Below are 13,457 nucleotides of genomic sequence, written 5' to 3'. Positions count from 1 at the left end.
TTTGATGCTTAAAAACAAAATTTATAAAAAAATTCAATTTTGTATTTTATTTTATCATTTCAAAACACCACAAATTTTCACCACTATAGTTAAGGGTTAAAAGCGTGCAATTTTTTTTTTTCTTGCTCATTTCGATCTATTAGTTATTGCTCTAAATTCATTTTTTTTACAAAATGTTTTAGCTCTGCATAGGAAAATGCACTCAAGGAGAACCAAATTTATTTCAGCCTTCCGAGAACTGATACTTGTAGCACTTGTGATTCTGATAAAAACTAAAAAAAGCACGGAATGAGCAAGTTGACCGCGAAAAAGCTACATCTGATCCGAAAGTGTTATATGTTACTTTTGATTTACAGAAAACTATGCCACTTCCAAAACCTACAACATCAAAAGTATTTTGTATGAGGAAAATGCGGTTCTAAAATTTTGGGAAGGTGAAAATTTTTACATGATGACGTGAACGGAAGACAGCAGACAGAGGAAGCAAAGAAGGTGATATGCCTTTAGACACTGTACTACTTGACAAGTTTGAAAATATCGACCACAAATGTTTTCGGTCGTTAGCAACTAACACCTTATTCCTTATGGACACCATTGGTTTTACGAAGAAGTGCCTGTATAATCGAAACTATACCCCTTGTTCTTCTTCAATTATTTTACATTATCAAATTGGTTTAATTCCTTTAAAAAAAAACACACACATAATTTAACAACAAGACACAATAACTACATATTTTATTATATAGCCTCATTTTATTTAATTACCTTTTCTGATCCTGCTTTGTTGATCATTCTCAAATATTCTTTTTGAAAGAAATCTCTTTCTGACTTCAAACGAATTCGTTCTTCATCAATGCATCGATCGTCTTTGAAATTTTTGTTAACATTTTCTAAGAAATTAGAATTAAATAAAGATTAATATTCTTTTAATTCCAAAAAAAAGTACCTTTTTGGCAAGAATTAAGTTTCGTCTTTAGCTTATGGTTTTTCTTCATGAGCTTTTCATTTTCGCACGCAAGTGTTGACTCTACAGTACAAATATAGGTATTAGAAATTATTTAAGCAAACTCCAATATTCAAAACTCACCTCTCTGAGTAAGTTCGTTCAATCTCTCATTGATCCTTCTCTTTTCTTCTGCCGATGATTTCGATGATGGAGCAGAATTTTCTTTATTCTCGAATTTCTCTTTCAACTTTCGCAAATCAGCTTTCAAGTCGTCAATTTCTTTTTCTCGCTCAGCAATCTCAACGTTAGCTTGACTTTCAACGGCCAAAGCAGCTTCTTTCAACTCATCTAACTCTCGTTGGAGTTTCTTGTTTTTACTTTCCAAATCCATGGCCCTTTGCATGGCTTCATGCATTTTATCTTGATACTCCCGTATCTTAAAAAGGCTCTCGGATTTTTCTCTTTGCAATAATTCAACATCTTCCGAAAGAGTTCCGATATCCTTATAGCAGCAATCTTTAGCTAAGGCTGCTGGTGGACGTCCGCCAGTAAGAAGGTCATTCAAACGACGGATTTCTCTATCACGAGCTTCAATCTAAAATTAATTTTGTTTTAGTTTAGTTTTTTAGTTTTTGAATTCTGATATTTTATGTTAGAATATAAAACAGTATTAAATGCGACTTCAAATTTTAACAATATTATCAAGATATAATTTGGGTGAAGTGACCTTTATTTTTAAATTTCAAGTATAAATTTAGATAATTACAATCGAAAATAACTTAAAAGATATACAATTAATTTTTATTAATCAAATGCCAGAGTATTTTAATATAAAAAAATTCAATAGACATAAAACTCAATTTATAAGTTCAAGTGACCTCAATTCCAAAAATTTTATAAAGTTCAGGTCACTTGAACTTATAAATTGAATTATATTCAATCGCTCCACTTAAAATAAAATTAATTTTAATAATTTTTTATTATTTTTGTTATTTTTTTCTTCGTTGATATAAAACTCATTTTCAAAAAATCAATTTAAAGAAAATAATGTTTATGAAAACACGTTTTTTTTCCAATTTACCGAAATCAAAATCAAACAACCGACCCTTTAAATATTTTTAAAAAGATTTGGTAATACATTCCTGCTCAAATTTAACGCACATCCTATTTATTTTACAGAAAATACCTTATTACTTTATGTCACAGTTTCATCGTTATTTTCTCAAATGAGACAGGAGTGATCTTAATTTCAAGGTATGGAATAAAGTGTCTGTGGGGAAGATTTGGGAATAGATTTGCTGAAGTCTGTCTGTCAACCCGCAAACCTTTTAGAGAAGAATCATACATTTTCATGGAGTAAAATCTGCTTTACAAAGCGTACAGTGATAGTGAGCTCTAGACCTAGTAGACCTTTGTTAAGTACCCAAAGATACTTGACTGATATCCTAGAACAGAATGCGGTTCCATTCCCTCTTAGATTTGGTACACAATTTAGTCTGATGCACAATAATGCATGCTAGAATGCATGTTTTTGGTAGTTTGTCTCCAAGTTGTATTATACTTTTTATTTGGTTGAAATAAAATAAAATAAACAAATAAAAATTATTTTTATATAAATATTTATTTATTTTATTTTAAATTTTATTTAATGAAAAGTATTACGCTGGAGGAGCAGCTTCGAAACGCGTCGTCGATACAAAAAAAAGTTGTAAAATTTAAAATTAAAATTTAAAATATACATACATATATATAAAATAAATAAAAATAATTTTTAATTGTTTATTTTATTTTATTTCAACTAAATAAAAACATGCTAGAATGGTTTGAGAATATCTTCAAGGTTTTAATATGCAAGCTGTGGATTGACCAAACAGAAATCCGGATTTGAATTCAATAGAACATGTCTAGGAAATGTTGGAGAGATGCATTCGCGGCCGAAATCCACCTCCAAGCAGTCTTGATCAACTGAAAATTACAGTGAAAGAAGAGTTACAACAAAACATTCAAAAGACAATCCGTGGAATGAACAGACGACTCCAAGTTAAGAAACAGAAATTATTTTAATATCAGTTTTCAGATCTTGAATTCCCAAATTTGGTTAATCTTTTTTTTTGTTGATAATAGGTACTGTTGCAGTTTAGAATTTTTCGACTTGCTAAACAATAAACAAACTAAGAAAAATACACCAAAGAATTAACAAGGTATAACTAAAGAAGAAAAAAGCGTGCATCAATTTTGAGCAGGAGTGTATAACATAATAGGAATTTTAATAAATAATATAGAATAAAGAACTGTGTAAAAATTACGAAATATTGTTGTCCGGAAGTTGGGAACAGCTACAAGATATTAATTACAGAATTTATCTGTTCAACTTTAATCCGAGATTGAAGTTGGAAACAGCAGTGAATTTTCAATAATTCTTTTTGGTTGATATTCTTTTTTTGCCCTATCGGTGTACTTTGAAAAAAAAAAGGATGAAAAACAAAATTAAATATGTACATTAGTGTGGTTGGCTCAACGTTTATTTGAAAATTTTATTTTTTCCCATACAAACGTGGACCTCTCTAATTGTACATTTACAGTCTCTCAAAACTACCTCATTTTCACAAGCTTTCGAAAATTTGGGTTTTAACCTAGTACCCAATGGTATTTTTTCATTAACATACTCGCTGTTGACTTTGGGTAACTTGAAAATTTTTCGTTTTGCTTCAGCTGCATAATAGGCTTTATGATCGAACAAAGTTCAAAAATTTATTTTAATGCTTGAGAAAAAAATAAGAAATTTAATTTAGAAAAGAAAAGTACCTAACGGATAAAAAAACCAAAAAAAGACATTAACTGGTAAAAAAGCAAAATTAAAAACATATATTTGGAATCAGGGGGACATGAATCTCTATACTTTCTTACGATGAAACAGAAAAAGAGGCAGTTAGGAAAATTCGATCCCTGTAAATGAAGAATTAGAGAAATTTTCTACTTCATAAATAATAAAAAACTTTAGAAGACCATGACCTTCCCTATTCAAAGAATACTTACTTTTCTCTTGTAGAATGCAACTTGATCTGTAAGATCCTTTATACTATTTGTCAGCTTTTCCATTTCAACTTCTTGTGCAGGTACATTTGCAGCTGAACCAGCTGACGATTGTTTATAATAACCTGCATTACATTTCGTACATTTAATCGATGAATTTTCACAGAATGCATTCGGAATGAACTCTCCTGAACGAACAGTGCTTACGAATGGCTTTTTATCTAAAAGAAGAACATCAAATTGAGAGTAGTTACTTCATGATATAGGTAACTTAAAAGAACATTACTCATATTGACTCCACTTTTATTAGTTTTCATTGAATTCGAATCGATACCTTTAACAATAAAGGCTTTAATTTGAGCTTGCAAATGTTGGCAGTGTTCATCGAGATAGTTTTTGTCCGATTCAAGGTTTCTAATTCGTTGAATTAACTCTGAAAGAAGACAGGAATGTTTCCAGAGACCAGAAAGATTTAATATTCATTCAAACTTACCACAATTCTTTTCTTCATAATCTTCTTTTTGTTTTATCAATTCCAAGTGTAATTGATTACATTCTGCTAAGAGACGTGAATTATCACATTTATAAGGTTCAACACCAAGTTCCCAACATGATTTTTCCTTCAACAAGAAATAAAGGCAAACAAAAGAAAAAGAATATTGATTGGACTTTTGGACACAAAAAAAGATTTGTTGTGGTCTTTATTATTCTATCTGACATGTGTCCCTGAGGAGGAATTATTATTTTGTTGTGGTTTATACCTCAAGTAAATTGCTAATTTTCAATTTGGAATCGCGCAAACTCTCGGTGGTCTTAACAAGGTCCTCGAATATTGCTCCAACAAGTGATATAGCGGCTAGGGGAAGGGGTTGTGTATAGCCTAAGACATCTAGTTTATGACGGAGGTTATTATAAATACAATCGGCACTCATTTTTACATTTTTTTTAATGGATAATTGAGGATATAAATTTGGATTAGGGAGAGAAATCAAATTTAAAAGTTTAAATTTTGCAGCAACTGCTTGTGTTTCTACTTTATTTGTTTGGCCTTGGATAATTGAAGGAGCTTTGAAATGGCAACACTGAAACATTGAAATGTCAGAAGAATTTCGAGTTTCGAAAAAAGTGATGCCAAGGAAAATATAAATTTGTGGATTCTATTTTTATTTTATTTTTTTAACTCTTCGATCACAAAACTTTTATAGCCGAATTACTTTTTCGTGGTAGACTACTCATAGGTACTAAAATCGCCATATTTAATACAATCATGAAAATCAATGAGTTTTCATATCTACTATCAATTTAGATCATGTTTAGTTAAGTAGATGTGTTCCTAGTCTACCTACTGCTAAGTACTTTGGTTGCATTCAACTCCTTTTTTTCATAGACAAATTATAATAAGATGCTTTCCTTTTGAGGTGGTAGTCTACTTAAGAGTAGAAATCTAGTACTACCAAACACACATTCTATCGACTCGAACAGTAGATCATTATGTGGTCTACCTCCAGTGAAACAGGGCTAATAATTTATCACAGTACTTTTGTAGCCGCATTTCCATTTGGAGGTGATAGACTTTTTATGAGCAATTTACTTGTATTCAAAAAATCAATAGCGATATTCATGAAACCTGGTAAGCGTGGTAAACATGGTAAAATGCATTGACCTACTATATATGGACTGCTAGTCGTTTGACTTTTCCATACAATAATTGAAAAAAAAAAATGATTCCACATCCGTTATTTTTAAATTTAAATTTATCTTGGCTTTTAGAGATAAAAATTGTCGAGATAAAATTTAGTTTAGCGCGATCTGCGTACTGGGCTTTAATCAAAATAAGGTTACAAAATAAATATTTTAAGGGCCAATTTTTCAATAGTCAGTTAAACAGTCAGTTAGTATACTTATTCCTAAGGATAGAGAAAAAATCAATTTTTCAACAGGCAGATATAGCTTATTCCTAAGAATAAATCTATCTGCTTCTTTCAGAGACGAATAAAATTATTCTAAGGAATAATCTCAATAAAAATATTGTGTCAGTTGTCAAAGCTGTTTTGAAAGAATTTTGAAAAAAATACAGTGGAAAACAAGAAAACAAAAACAATCATGAATAAAAATGACGTTTAATTTTAAATATTTTTGAATTTGACAATTTTTTTTGTTATTCTGTAGAATAAATTATTCTTGATTGAAAAATTCAATGTTTTTATCTGATTGTTTATGAGCCTAATAACTTTATTCGTCGAACAGTTAACTGACTGTTTATTAGAAGATTGAAAAATTGGCTCTAAATCAAATAAATTACTGTGTATTTGAGACATAATAAGGAAGGTTTTCAAAAAATTTTATAGAAAAATATAAAAAAAAAAAACCAAAAACTCGGTTTTTTTAATTTTTCACATAAATTTTGAGGTTATGTGAAAAAATTGTCAAGCCGTAAGTTGTAGATCTTATTATTAAATACAACTTTGCTTTACAACTTTTTTCCATAGGACTAGTAGTTCTGCCGGAAATCGAGATATACCATTTTTTACCATGAAAAACTCAACCCACCCACTTCCCGAATTCGGCTCGACCGTAATTTATTTTTCCTTTCATTTTTATCATATTCACCTCCTTTTCCAATGGGTTTTATCCTACTATGATTTTTTCATACTGTTTAATGTTTTTGAAGGCTTCGGAACTGGTCTATATGCCCCAAAACAAATTAAAAACAAATTTTTGATATAGAGCCTAGTACGCAGCTGAAGCGAAACGAAATTTTCTTCACAAACATTTGATAAAGAAATCTTGAACGAATAAAATTTGTTCTGTTTTTGCTTTCAAACTTATTTTCTGATGTTTTTTCTTTAATTTTTTTTTTTTTTGTTTCTATTTTTATTATTTTTACTTTGCTATAATACCCGATGGTATTGTTCGCTGTTGATTTTGGAGACTTCAAAATGTTTCGTTTCGCTTCAGCTGCGTACTAGGCTTAAAAGACTGATTTTTTTTATACAAATTTATAGCAAAAATGTAAGCAAAATATTTTCGAAATTTTGTTTTTATTTTAGCTACAGAACAACACTATAGAAAAAAAAGCATTCTATTTTTAGTGGCTTTGGCAGGTAAATAGTCAGTAATATTTTATTTATCTGCAATATAAATTTAAACCATGTGGTAGGAATATCTCTCTCGTTTTTAAGTTGATTTTCTGAACATAATCAAGACTGAGTTCCTTTTTGTATCCTCCAACTTTTCCTTTTCTCATAAATTGAAAAGCAGTCTCGTCTTTATACTCTCTTTCAAGGATTCCATAAAGACACTTTACGAGGCCTTGGTTATTACATGTAGGATTGGCTTAAAAAACAAAAGATGACATCAGAATAATATTAAACAATATTGAAAAAAGAAAAAACAGTTCTCATACTACCTTTCATTTTTTCAAAAGACAAATGATCTATTAATTTAGAGATTTCTTCTTCCTTGTATTTCTTCTCAAGAAATAAGCATGTCTTGTCTATAACGGTTCTTAGATCTTTCTTCATGTCTTCAAAAGTAATAAAAAGGACATTTTCACTTTTTCGAATCATCCAAAATTCCAATACATGATACCAGAATGAGCAGTAAATAAATTGATCCGTGAGAAAGCCTTCAATGAATTCTTCAATTGTTCCAGTATATGGAGTCATACCGATAAAGTGATGAAAAAACGACACAACAACATCTTTTGGATCTCTGGTTACATAAATTATCTAAAATATATTTTTCATTATTTTTACTCAAACTCAAACAAAACTCTCACTTTGCATTTTTTCTTCCAAATATCTCGTGGTAGTAAACTAATTGGAAGATGAGTCTTGATCACTCGTGGTGACTTTTGCTCCTCCAAAGCCTTGAACGCATCCCATGATTCTAGTTCAACCATTCCATTTAATCTTGAAAAAAATTAATATGATTTCATACTACGAAACGTTTAATTTGTTCAACTTACTCAAAAAATATAATTCTTTCTGTAATATCTTTTGAATTTGATTTATTAAAATCCATATCATTCACGATCATCCAAGTCATTTCTTGTGTCCAAGTTGTTCCACATTTTGGATATGTAACCACCCAAATATCATCTTCTCGAACTTTAAAGTTAGCATATTCTTTTGCCCGGTTTGCATAGATCTTTGGCATACATGTTCCATTAAAATTCCAAGTTTCTGGAAGACCAGTTTCATCTATATCATCTAATGGATAAATTCTAACTAGCTCTGAAACACCTTGACTAACAATTTTGTCAGTTACTTGAGTATGAATTTCTTCAACGCGAAACATTTTTCAAAAAAAAAATAAATAACTGATTAAAAATAAACTTAACAATTCTAAACTAAATGAGCTTCATTGATCTTTAGCTAGACTGTTTCATTTAGAAATAATATACTGGTTCTACGCGATTGCCAAATCAAGCAAGAAAACAGGTGTATTTTGTTTTTTATATTTGAATAAGAAAATTCTATACAACAATAATATATTAATGTTGTTTTCAAAAATTCAGGGCTCATCTTATTGATTAATCATTAATCATTGAATGAACACTACAATCAGAGCCAATATTGACTGAACAAATATTGACAAAATGTTTATAAAAATTCAGGCGTCATGTTATTTGAATGAATGTAGAAAAGACGCACTAGATTAAAACAATAGAAGTATATAACCAAAAATTGAGTACACAATTTTATAGGGTATAAGATATAAGTATTCAACTGCCTGATGATTCTATTCGCTGCATTGTGTTCTATGTATTCGAAATACAGTGTCACTGATCTCTCGAGTAACGAAGGTGTCCCTATATAAGAATTTTATCATCCCGATAATTGATAATAAAAATCGACGATTTTTGGATCAAAAATAACCTTTTATTGACTATCAACTATCGACTATCGCGTTAGCCGATTCCACCCCAGATCCTATAATGTAATTTCAAGATAGAGAGGCCTTTTACTACGAATAATTAGAAGAAGTTCAAATAAGGTGTTCACCAAATCGGTTACACCTAAAAGCTTTAAATATCGAGCGAATCTAGAATGAAAGCGCTTCACTTGTATAGTCCATTCTTAACCCAAATACCAACTCTTGTACTTAAAAAAATACCAACATTTGAATAAGAGCAATATGATTCTATATTTTCGTTAAATCAAAATACATTACAACCCTACTTTAACCTCCACTCTTGGAATACCGTTTCCAGAATTTCTTCACATCATCATGACCATTCTTTGTAACCACCATTGTGCGATTCCTTTCGCTTTGCCATACTAAAACATTTATCGACTGAGCATAATCACGCAGTGTAATAAAATCGGCCTGCGACAAGAATTGATTATAAACTACACCCTCAGTGTAAACAAATCGATTTCTTTCGTTCTCCCACAGTTTGATTTGATCAACAACTGTAGGCGGCAGAGGTGATCTTGTATTGATAGCCGACTCTGTTGTCTTCATATTCCGATGAGCATACTGTTCCAAATAGCTGACAATCTGTTCGGCAGTGATTCCTCCGCGTAGAGCTTGTCTGACTGAATCTCGAGTCAAAACGCCAACAACTAAATTTGGAAATCGGTATAGCAATTCTGTGAAGAGACCAAGTAGAGCGACTTGAAGGTTTGAATCAGTGTAGGCATACACTCGGTAATTAGTCTCCACGACAATATAGCCAGGATCTTGACTTTTGTCTTCTTCATTGGAAACCGTTGGAACTGGTCCGTTTTTATTTGTGACATTCAAAGCCAATCGGGTGGGATAGAAACGTCCTTCTTTACGTTTTCGTTGGTAAACTAAACCAAATTCACGCAAGTGTTGTAAAAAAGTCAACATCTTAGGACTGAGTCCTTCAGAACTGTAATCACGACCAAGTGTCGAGAAACTTAGTTGGAAAAGCATCGATAGACACTCGGGTAAGCTGAGATTTCGTTCCTGGCAGGTATCGAGATACTGTAGCATAAAGTGCCAAACCTGAGAAAAGATAGGATTGTTATAAAGAGGGAGTCAACCTACTTAAGGCTGGGTGGGACCATCACACCGGTTCAATGTTTATAAATTGGTAGATAACTTTCATATTTGTAAAGATAATTGAATGAAATAAATTTTATTATTTAGTTAATATTCGACTTTATAATTTCTAAATATGAGCAATTGTAATTTAGAAAGTACAAATCACCATAATTTTAGTGGTTATTTTAGTATGACCTATTTGTTTTGTGTTTGTTTCTTAGACAGACTTAAAAATTTATTTTGTTTAGTTCTATTTTGGATTGAGATTGATTTAAGGAGTAAAGCTATTTTTTAAAACTAAAACTTTGTTTTTTTATAAAAAAAAAATTAATAAAGGAAGAAGAAGATTGGTTTCATAATACAAACTTTATATACTACTGAAATCACTAAATTAGAAAAATAAGCACTATATTTAATTGGATGAAAATTAATCGGGACTGATGCTTAGTTATCAATATAATTAACCGAAATAACAAGAAATAAGAAGATAAACATAAACATTAATACCATAATTTTCAAAAAAAATCTTAGTTTTTGAGAACTTTAGGAAAAAAAAAAGTAAAACGAAGAACAAAATTTTACTTTGAAAAAAAAAAAAAAAAAAAAATATATAACACCGGTGTTACAAAATAAAAATCATGTCAATTAGTTAGGAAATGACCTAGCAGAGGTTGTAGGTATTACTGAGTACATCATATTTCGGCACTTGAAATTTTTCATAGACCCTCAAAATTTCAAGTTATCGTCAAAAAACCGTTTTTCAATGTTTTCAGATTTCAATGATTTTTTACTCAGCCATTTTTCGGTCAATTTCGATCAACAGAGGAGTATTTGTTCTTTTTGAAAATATTTTTTTATTATGCTCAAACACCAAATTGGGTCAAATTACGGCACACGATTACGATCATACGTTAACGTTTTTACTATTTGTGTCTCTATTTAATTAGTAGAAAAAGATAGGGACACATAGCAACCATACTTCGACCATACTTCGACCCAGGGTACCCAGGTTGAGGGGAAAATCACCATTTTTGCTGATTTTCTTAGACGAAAGGGATAAAATAGGGGACGGGGATAAAAAAGGGGAAAAAATATCTAAAAGGGGAAAAATTTAAACTTACAAAAACGTTAGACACAATCTTTGAACAATGGAATCAATTTAAATAAAACTTAATTTCGAAATAAACTATCGTATTCCACGCTAAGTGGATTTTTTAATTTGTCAGCTCTACGAAAAACTAGGGTGCTTCCATTTTTTAATTCACTCCTCAAAATATTTCACTGAGGGAATCTGTACTTTTTTGGGTATATCAAACGAAATTTTCAGCCAGCAGCCGCGGCAGTAAAAAAAATAAAAGTAAAAAAAAAAAAATACTTATACATTTTTAAGACATCGTTGTTAAAAAAGCCTGCCTTAATCGGCATAAATACTCTATGATTTACAAAAATACATCAAATATAGAAAATAATATCCATTTTTTATTAAATAAGCACTGATATTTTAGATTTACCCTCAAAATAAAATTTGTGAAGTAGTTCTATACTTCATAAATTTTATTTTAACTGTTTTTAGTTTGAAAATGAAATATGTAATTTGAGCTTCATTTTTGTTAATTTTTTTTTATTTACTTATGTCCATTATAAAGTTTTTATTCTTATGAATAAATTAAATACAAAATTAATATGTTTAAAAAAAGATTTAAATAAAAAAATTTTTAAAAAATAAATACTTGCATTTTTTTTTTTTGGAAAAAGGGGATTTTTTTTCACGAAAAAGGGGAAAAATAAACGTTTTGGTGTTTAAAAAAAGGGATTTTTATTTTGAAAACCTGGGAACCCTGCTTGGACCCCTGATTCTGAATCTCGTCAATAGAAAACGACATCAGTTTCGGAAAAAGTGAACTTATTCTGTTCTTACAACTGACGATTCAATTACAATTGTCCAAATTTAGAAATTATATTAAGGTCGAATATTTTAAGCCTTGTTTATTAACTAAATAATAAAATATATTTCATCCAATTATCTCTACAAATGTGAAAGTTATATACCAATTTATAAACGTTGGACCGTTTATGTGGTGGTCCCATCCAGCCTTAAAGTAAAACCTTACCTGTGATCGTGTGTCTAAAAGAAGGAACTGAAAACCTTGTCGTGTTATACTTGGGGTACCATCACGTTCATCTCGTTTCATTAGATTGGCATGGAGTAGAATTCGTACGGCATCTGGACTGATGCCTTCGCTATCCTGACCTTTGCTGGTGGTTCCGCCACCAACCATGTAATGGAGAACACATCTCCATCGCGCCATAGCGTAATTATCAAGGAATGCCACATCTCTTGGCTTGGCATCTTTGTCCATCAAATGAGACAGTGACCACGGCTTGCCACCACCTAGCAGAGCTATCTTAAGATTTTTTTTGAACGTTGGACAGAGTTCCCAGGCGGAGAGTCCACCGGGAATGGCTGTGACTCGCCAAATGTTTAACTCTGTGAGACAAGATGTTGATGCTGCTTGTTCCCTAAAAGAATACAAGTCATTACAAAATGAATGGAATCTATAAAAAATCCCAGTTCACTTGGCATAGTGTTGTGATCCCCATGAAGCGACTACAGCTTGTGGAACTGGTTGCTCTACGAATAAGATACGAATAACAAATTGGCGGGCTATTTCGGGTAGTTCTCTGAAATCAACATAATCATTTGAATATGAAAATGTTCGTGTTTATTTGGATTTACCTATAAACAGCTAAACAAATTGTTGGATAATTGTAAAGCTTCTCAAGGACATCGTGCGTCCGAGTTCTCAAATAGTCTTGGAGGTTTTTACATTCTAGGTTTGCAGGCTTTGGAATCAATGAACTTGTTTTACCTGATTTCGAATCAGACATTTTTGTAAGTTTTTATTTTAATTTTTTGTTTGCATTTAAAGTTTTTTGTGGAAAATAAAATTATGTTTTGTGTAGTTCTGCCATACATAAAAAATAATGCAATTTTGTGACAGTTTTCAGTTTGCCGGATTTTTGACAAAAGCGAAATAATTTCGATCTGTTTGTTTTGAAATTGTTTGGATACAGAGGCGAAATGAAAGCATTCAGATCTTTAAAATCTTTAAATCCTAACTACATTGAAATTTAAAAAAATGGAAAATTATGCGTTTTGGTTTTTGGACGCCTTTCAGACGCGTTTTGAACGCGTTTTGGAGGCGTTTCGGACGCGTTTTGGACGCTTTTGGATTCGTTTTGGACGCGTTTTAGACGCGTTTTAGACACGTTTTGGACGCGTATTGGGAGCGTTTCAGACGCGTTTTGGACGCGTTTCAGACGCGTTATGGACGCGTTTCAGGCGCGTTTTGAACGCGTTTTGGACACGTTTTGGAAGCCTTTTGGACGCGTTTTAGACGAGTTTCAGACGCGTTTTGGACGCGTTTTGGAAGCGTTTCAGACGCGTTTCAGGCGT

The 13,457-nt window shown here is 31.2% G+C and overlaps 3 protein-coding genes across 5 annotated transcripts in view; all 3 read right to left on the bottom strand.

The window, feature by feature from the left end:
• The window catches only part of LOC129918158 (centrosomal protein of 135 kDa), a 41,653-nt gene extending 36,626 nt beyond the window's left edge, over positions 1-5,027 (bottom strand). For both annotated transcript variants that reach the window (XM_055998529.1, XM_055998530.1), the window contains exons 1-7: positions 4,741-5,027; positions 4,473-4,599; positions 4,266-4,412; positions 3,983-4,200; positions 1,088-1,541; positions 947-1,027; positions 766-890 (exon numbers count right to left, since the gene is read on the bottom strand). In XM_055998529.1, coding sequence (XP_055854504.1) covers positions 766-890; positions 947-1,027; positions 1,088-1,541; positions 3,983-4,200; positions 4,266-4,412; positions 4,473-4,599; positions 4,741-4,911 — 1,323 coding nt within the window. In that variant the 5' untranslated portion in view covers positions 4,912-5,027. The remainder of the gene's footprint in view (positions 1-765; positions 891-946; positions 1,028-1,087; positions 1,542-3,982; positions 4,201-4,265; positions 4,413-4,472; positions 4,600-4,740) is intronic.
• A 2,064-nt stretch (positions 5,028-7,091) lies between these two features.
• LOC129920029 (sulfotransferase 1 family member D1-like) lies at positions 7,092-8,480 on the bottom strand. Of its 2 annotated transcripts, none has more exons than XM_056001183.1 (4): positions 7,950-8,480; positions 7,761-7,893; positions 7,389-7,710; positions 7,092-7,315 (listed from the first exon to the last, which is right to left on the bottom strand). In XM_056001183.1, the coding sequence occupies exons 1-4, from the start codon at positions 8,279-8,281 to the stop codon at positions 7,107-7,109; spliced, it is 996 nt and encodes a 331-aa protein (XP_055857158.1). In that variant the 5' UTR covers positions 8,282-8,480; the 3' UTR covers positions 7,092-7,106. The 2 variants fall into 2 exon arrangements, with proteins under 2 accessions (XP_055857158.1, XP_055857159.1); XM_056001184.1 differs by lacking the exon at positions 7,092-7,315 and having other exon boundaries at positions 7,402-7,505; positions 7,571-7,710.
• A 667-nt stretch (positions 8,481-9,147) lies between these two features.
• On the bottom strand, positions 9,148-13,022 carry LOC129919616 (general transcription factor IIH subunit 4). Its single transcript, XM_056000560.1, has 4 exons — positions 12,738-13,022; positions 12,578-12,682; positions 12,112-12,520; positions 9,148-9,961 (listed from the first exon to the last, which is right to left on the bottom strand). The coding sequence occupies exons 1-4, from the start codon at positions 12,887-12,889 to the stop codon at positions 9,167-9,169; spliced, it is 1,461 nt and encodes a 486-aa protein (XP_055856535.1). The 5' UTR covers positions 12,890-13,022; the 3' UTR covers positions 9,148-9,166.
• Between the last annotated feature and the right edge of the window lie 435 nt (positions 13,023-13,457).

The sequence above is a fragment of the Episyrphus balteatus genome, chromosome 4 (assembly GCF_945859705.1).
Source record: "Episyrphus balteatus chromosome 4, idEpiBalt1.1, whole genome shotgun sequence".
Lineage (NCBI taxonomy): Eukaryota > Metazoa > Arthropoda > Insecta > Diptera > Syrphidae > Episyrphus > Episyrphus balteatus.
This window is presented reverse-complemented; position numbering and strand designations above follow the sequence as displayed.

Excerpts from the sequence above, each read along its gene's own strand:
- LOC129920029 (XM_056001183.1), bottom strand. The coding sequence starts at position 8,281 with ATGTTTCGCGTTGAAGAAATTCATACTCAAGTAACTGACAAAATTGTT. Across the intron at positions 7,711-7,760 it reads TTTGGAAGAAAAAATGCAAA|ATAATTTATGTAACCAGAGA; the intron begins GTGAGAGTTTTG and ends AATATATTTTAG. Across the intron at positions 7,316-7,388 it reads GTCTTTTGAAAAAATGAAAG|CCAATCCTACATGTAATAAC; the intron begins GTAGTATGAGAA and ends TTGTTTTTTAAG.
- LOC129919616 (XM_056000560.1), bottom strand. The coding sequence starts at position 12,889 with ATGTCTGATTCGAAATCAGGTAAAACAAGTTCATTGATTCCAAAGCCT. Across the intron at positions 12,521-12,577 it reads GGATCACAACACTATGCCAA|GGAACAAGCAGCATCAACAT; the intron begins GTGAACTGGGAT and ends GTATTCTTTTAG. Across the intron at positions 9,962-12,111 it reads TTTTAGACACACGATCACAG|GTTTGGCACTTTATGCTACA; the intron begins GTAAGGTTTTAC and ends ATCTTTTCTCAG.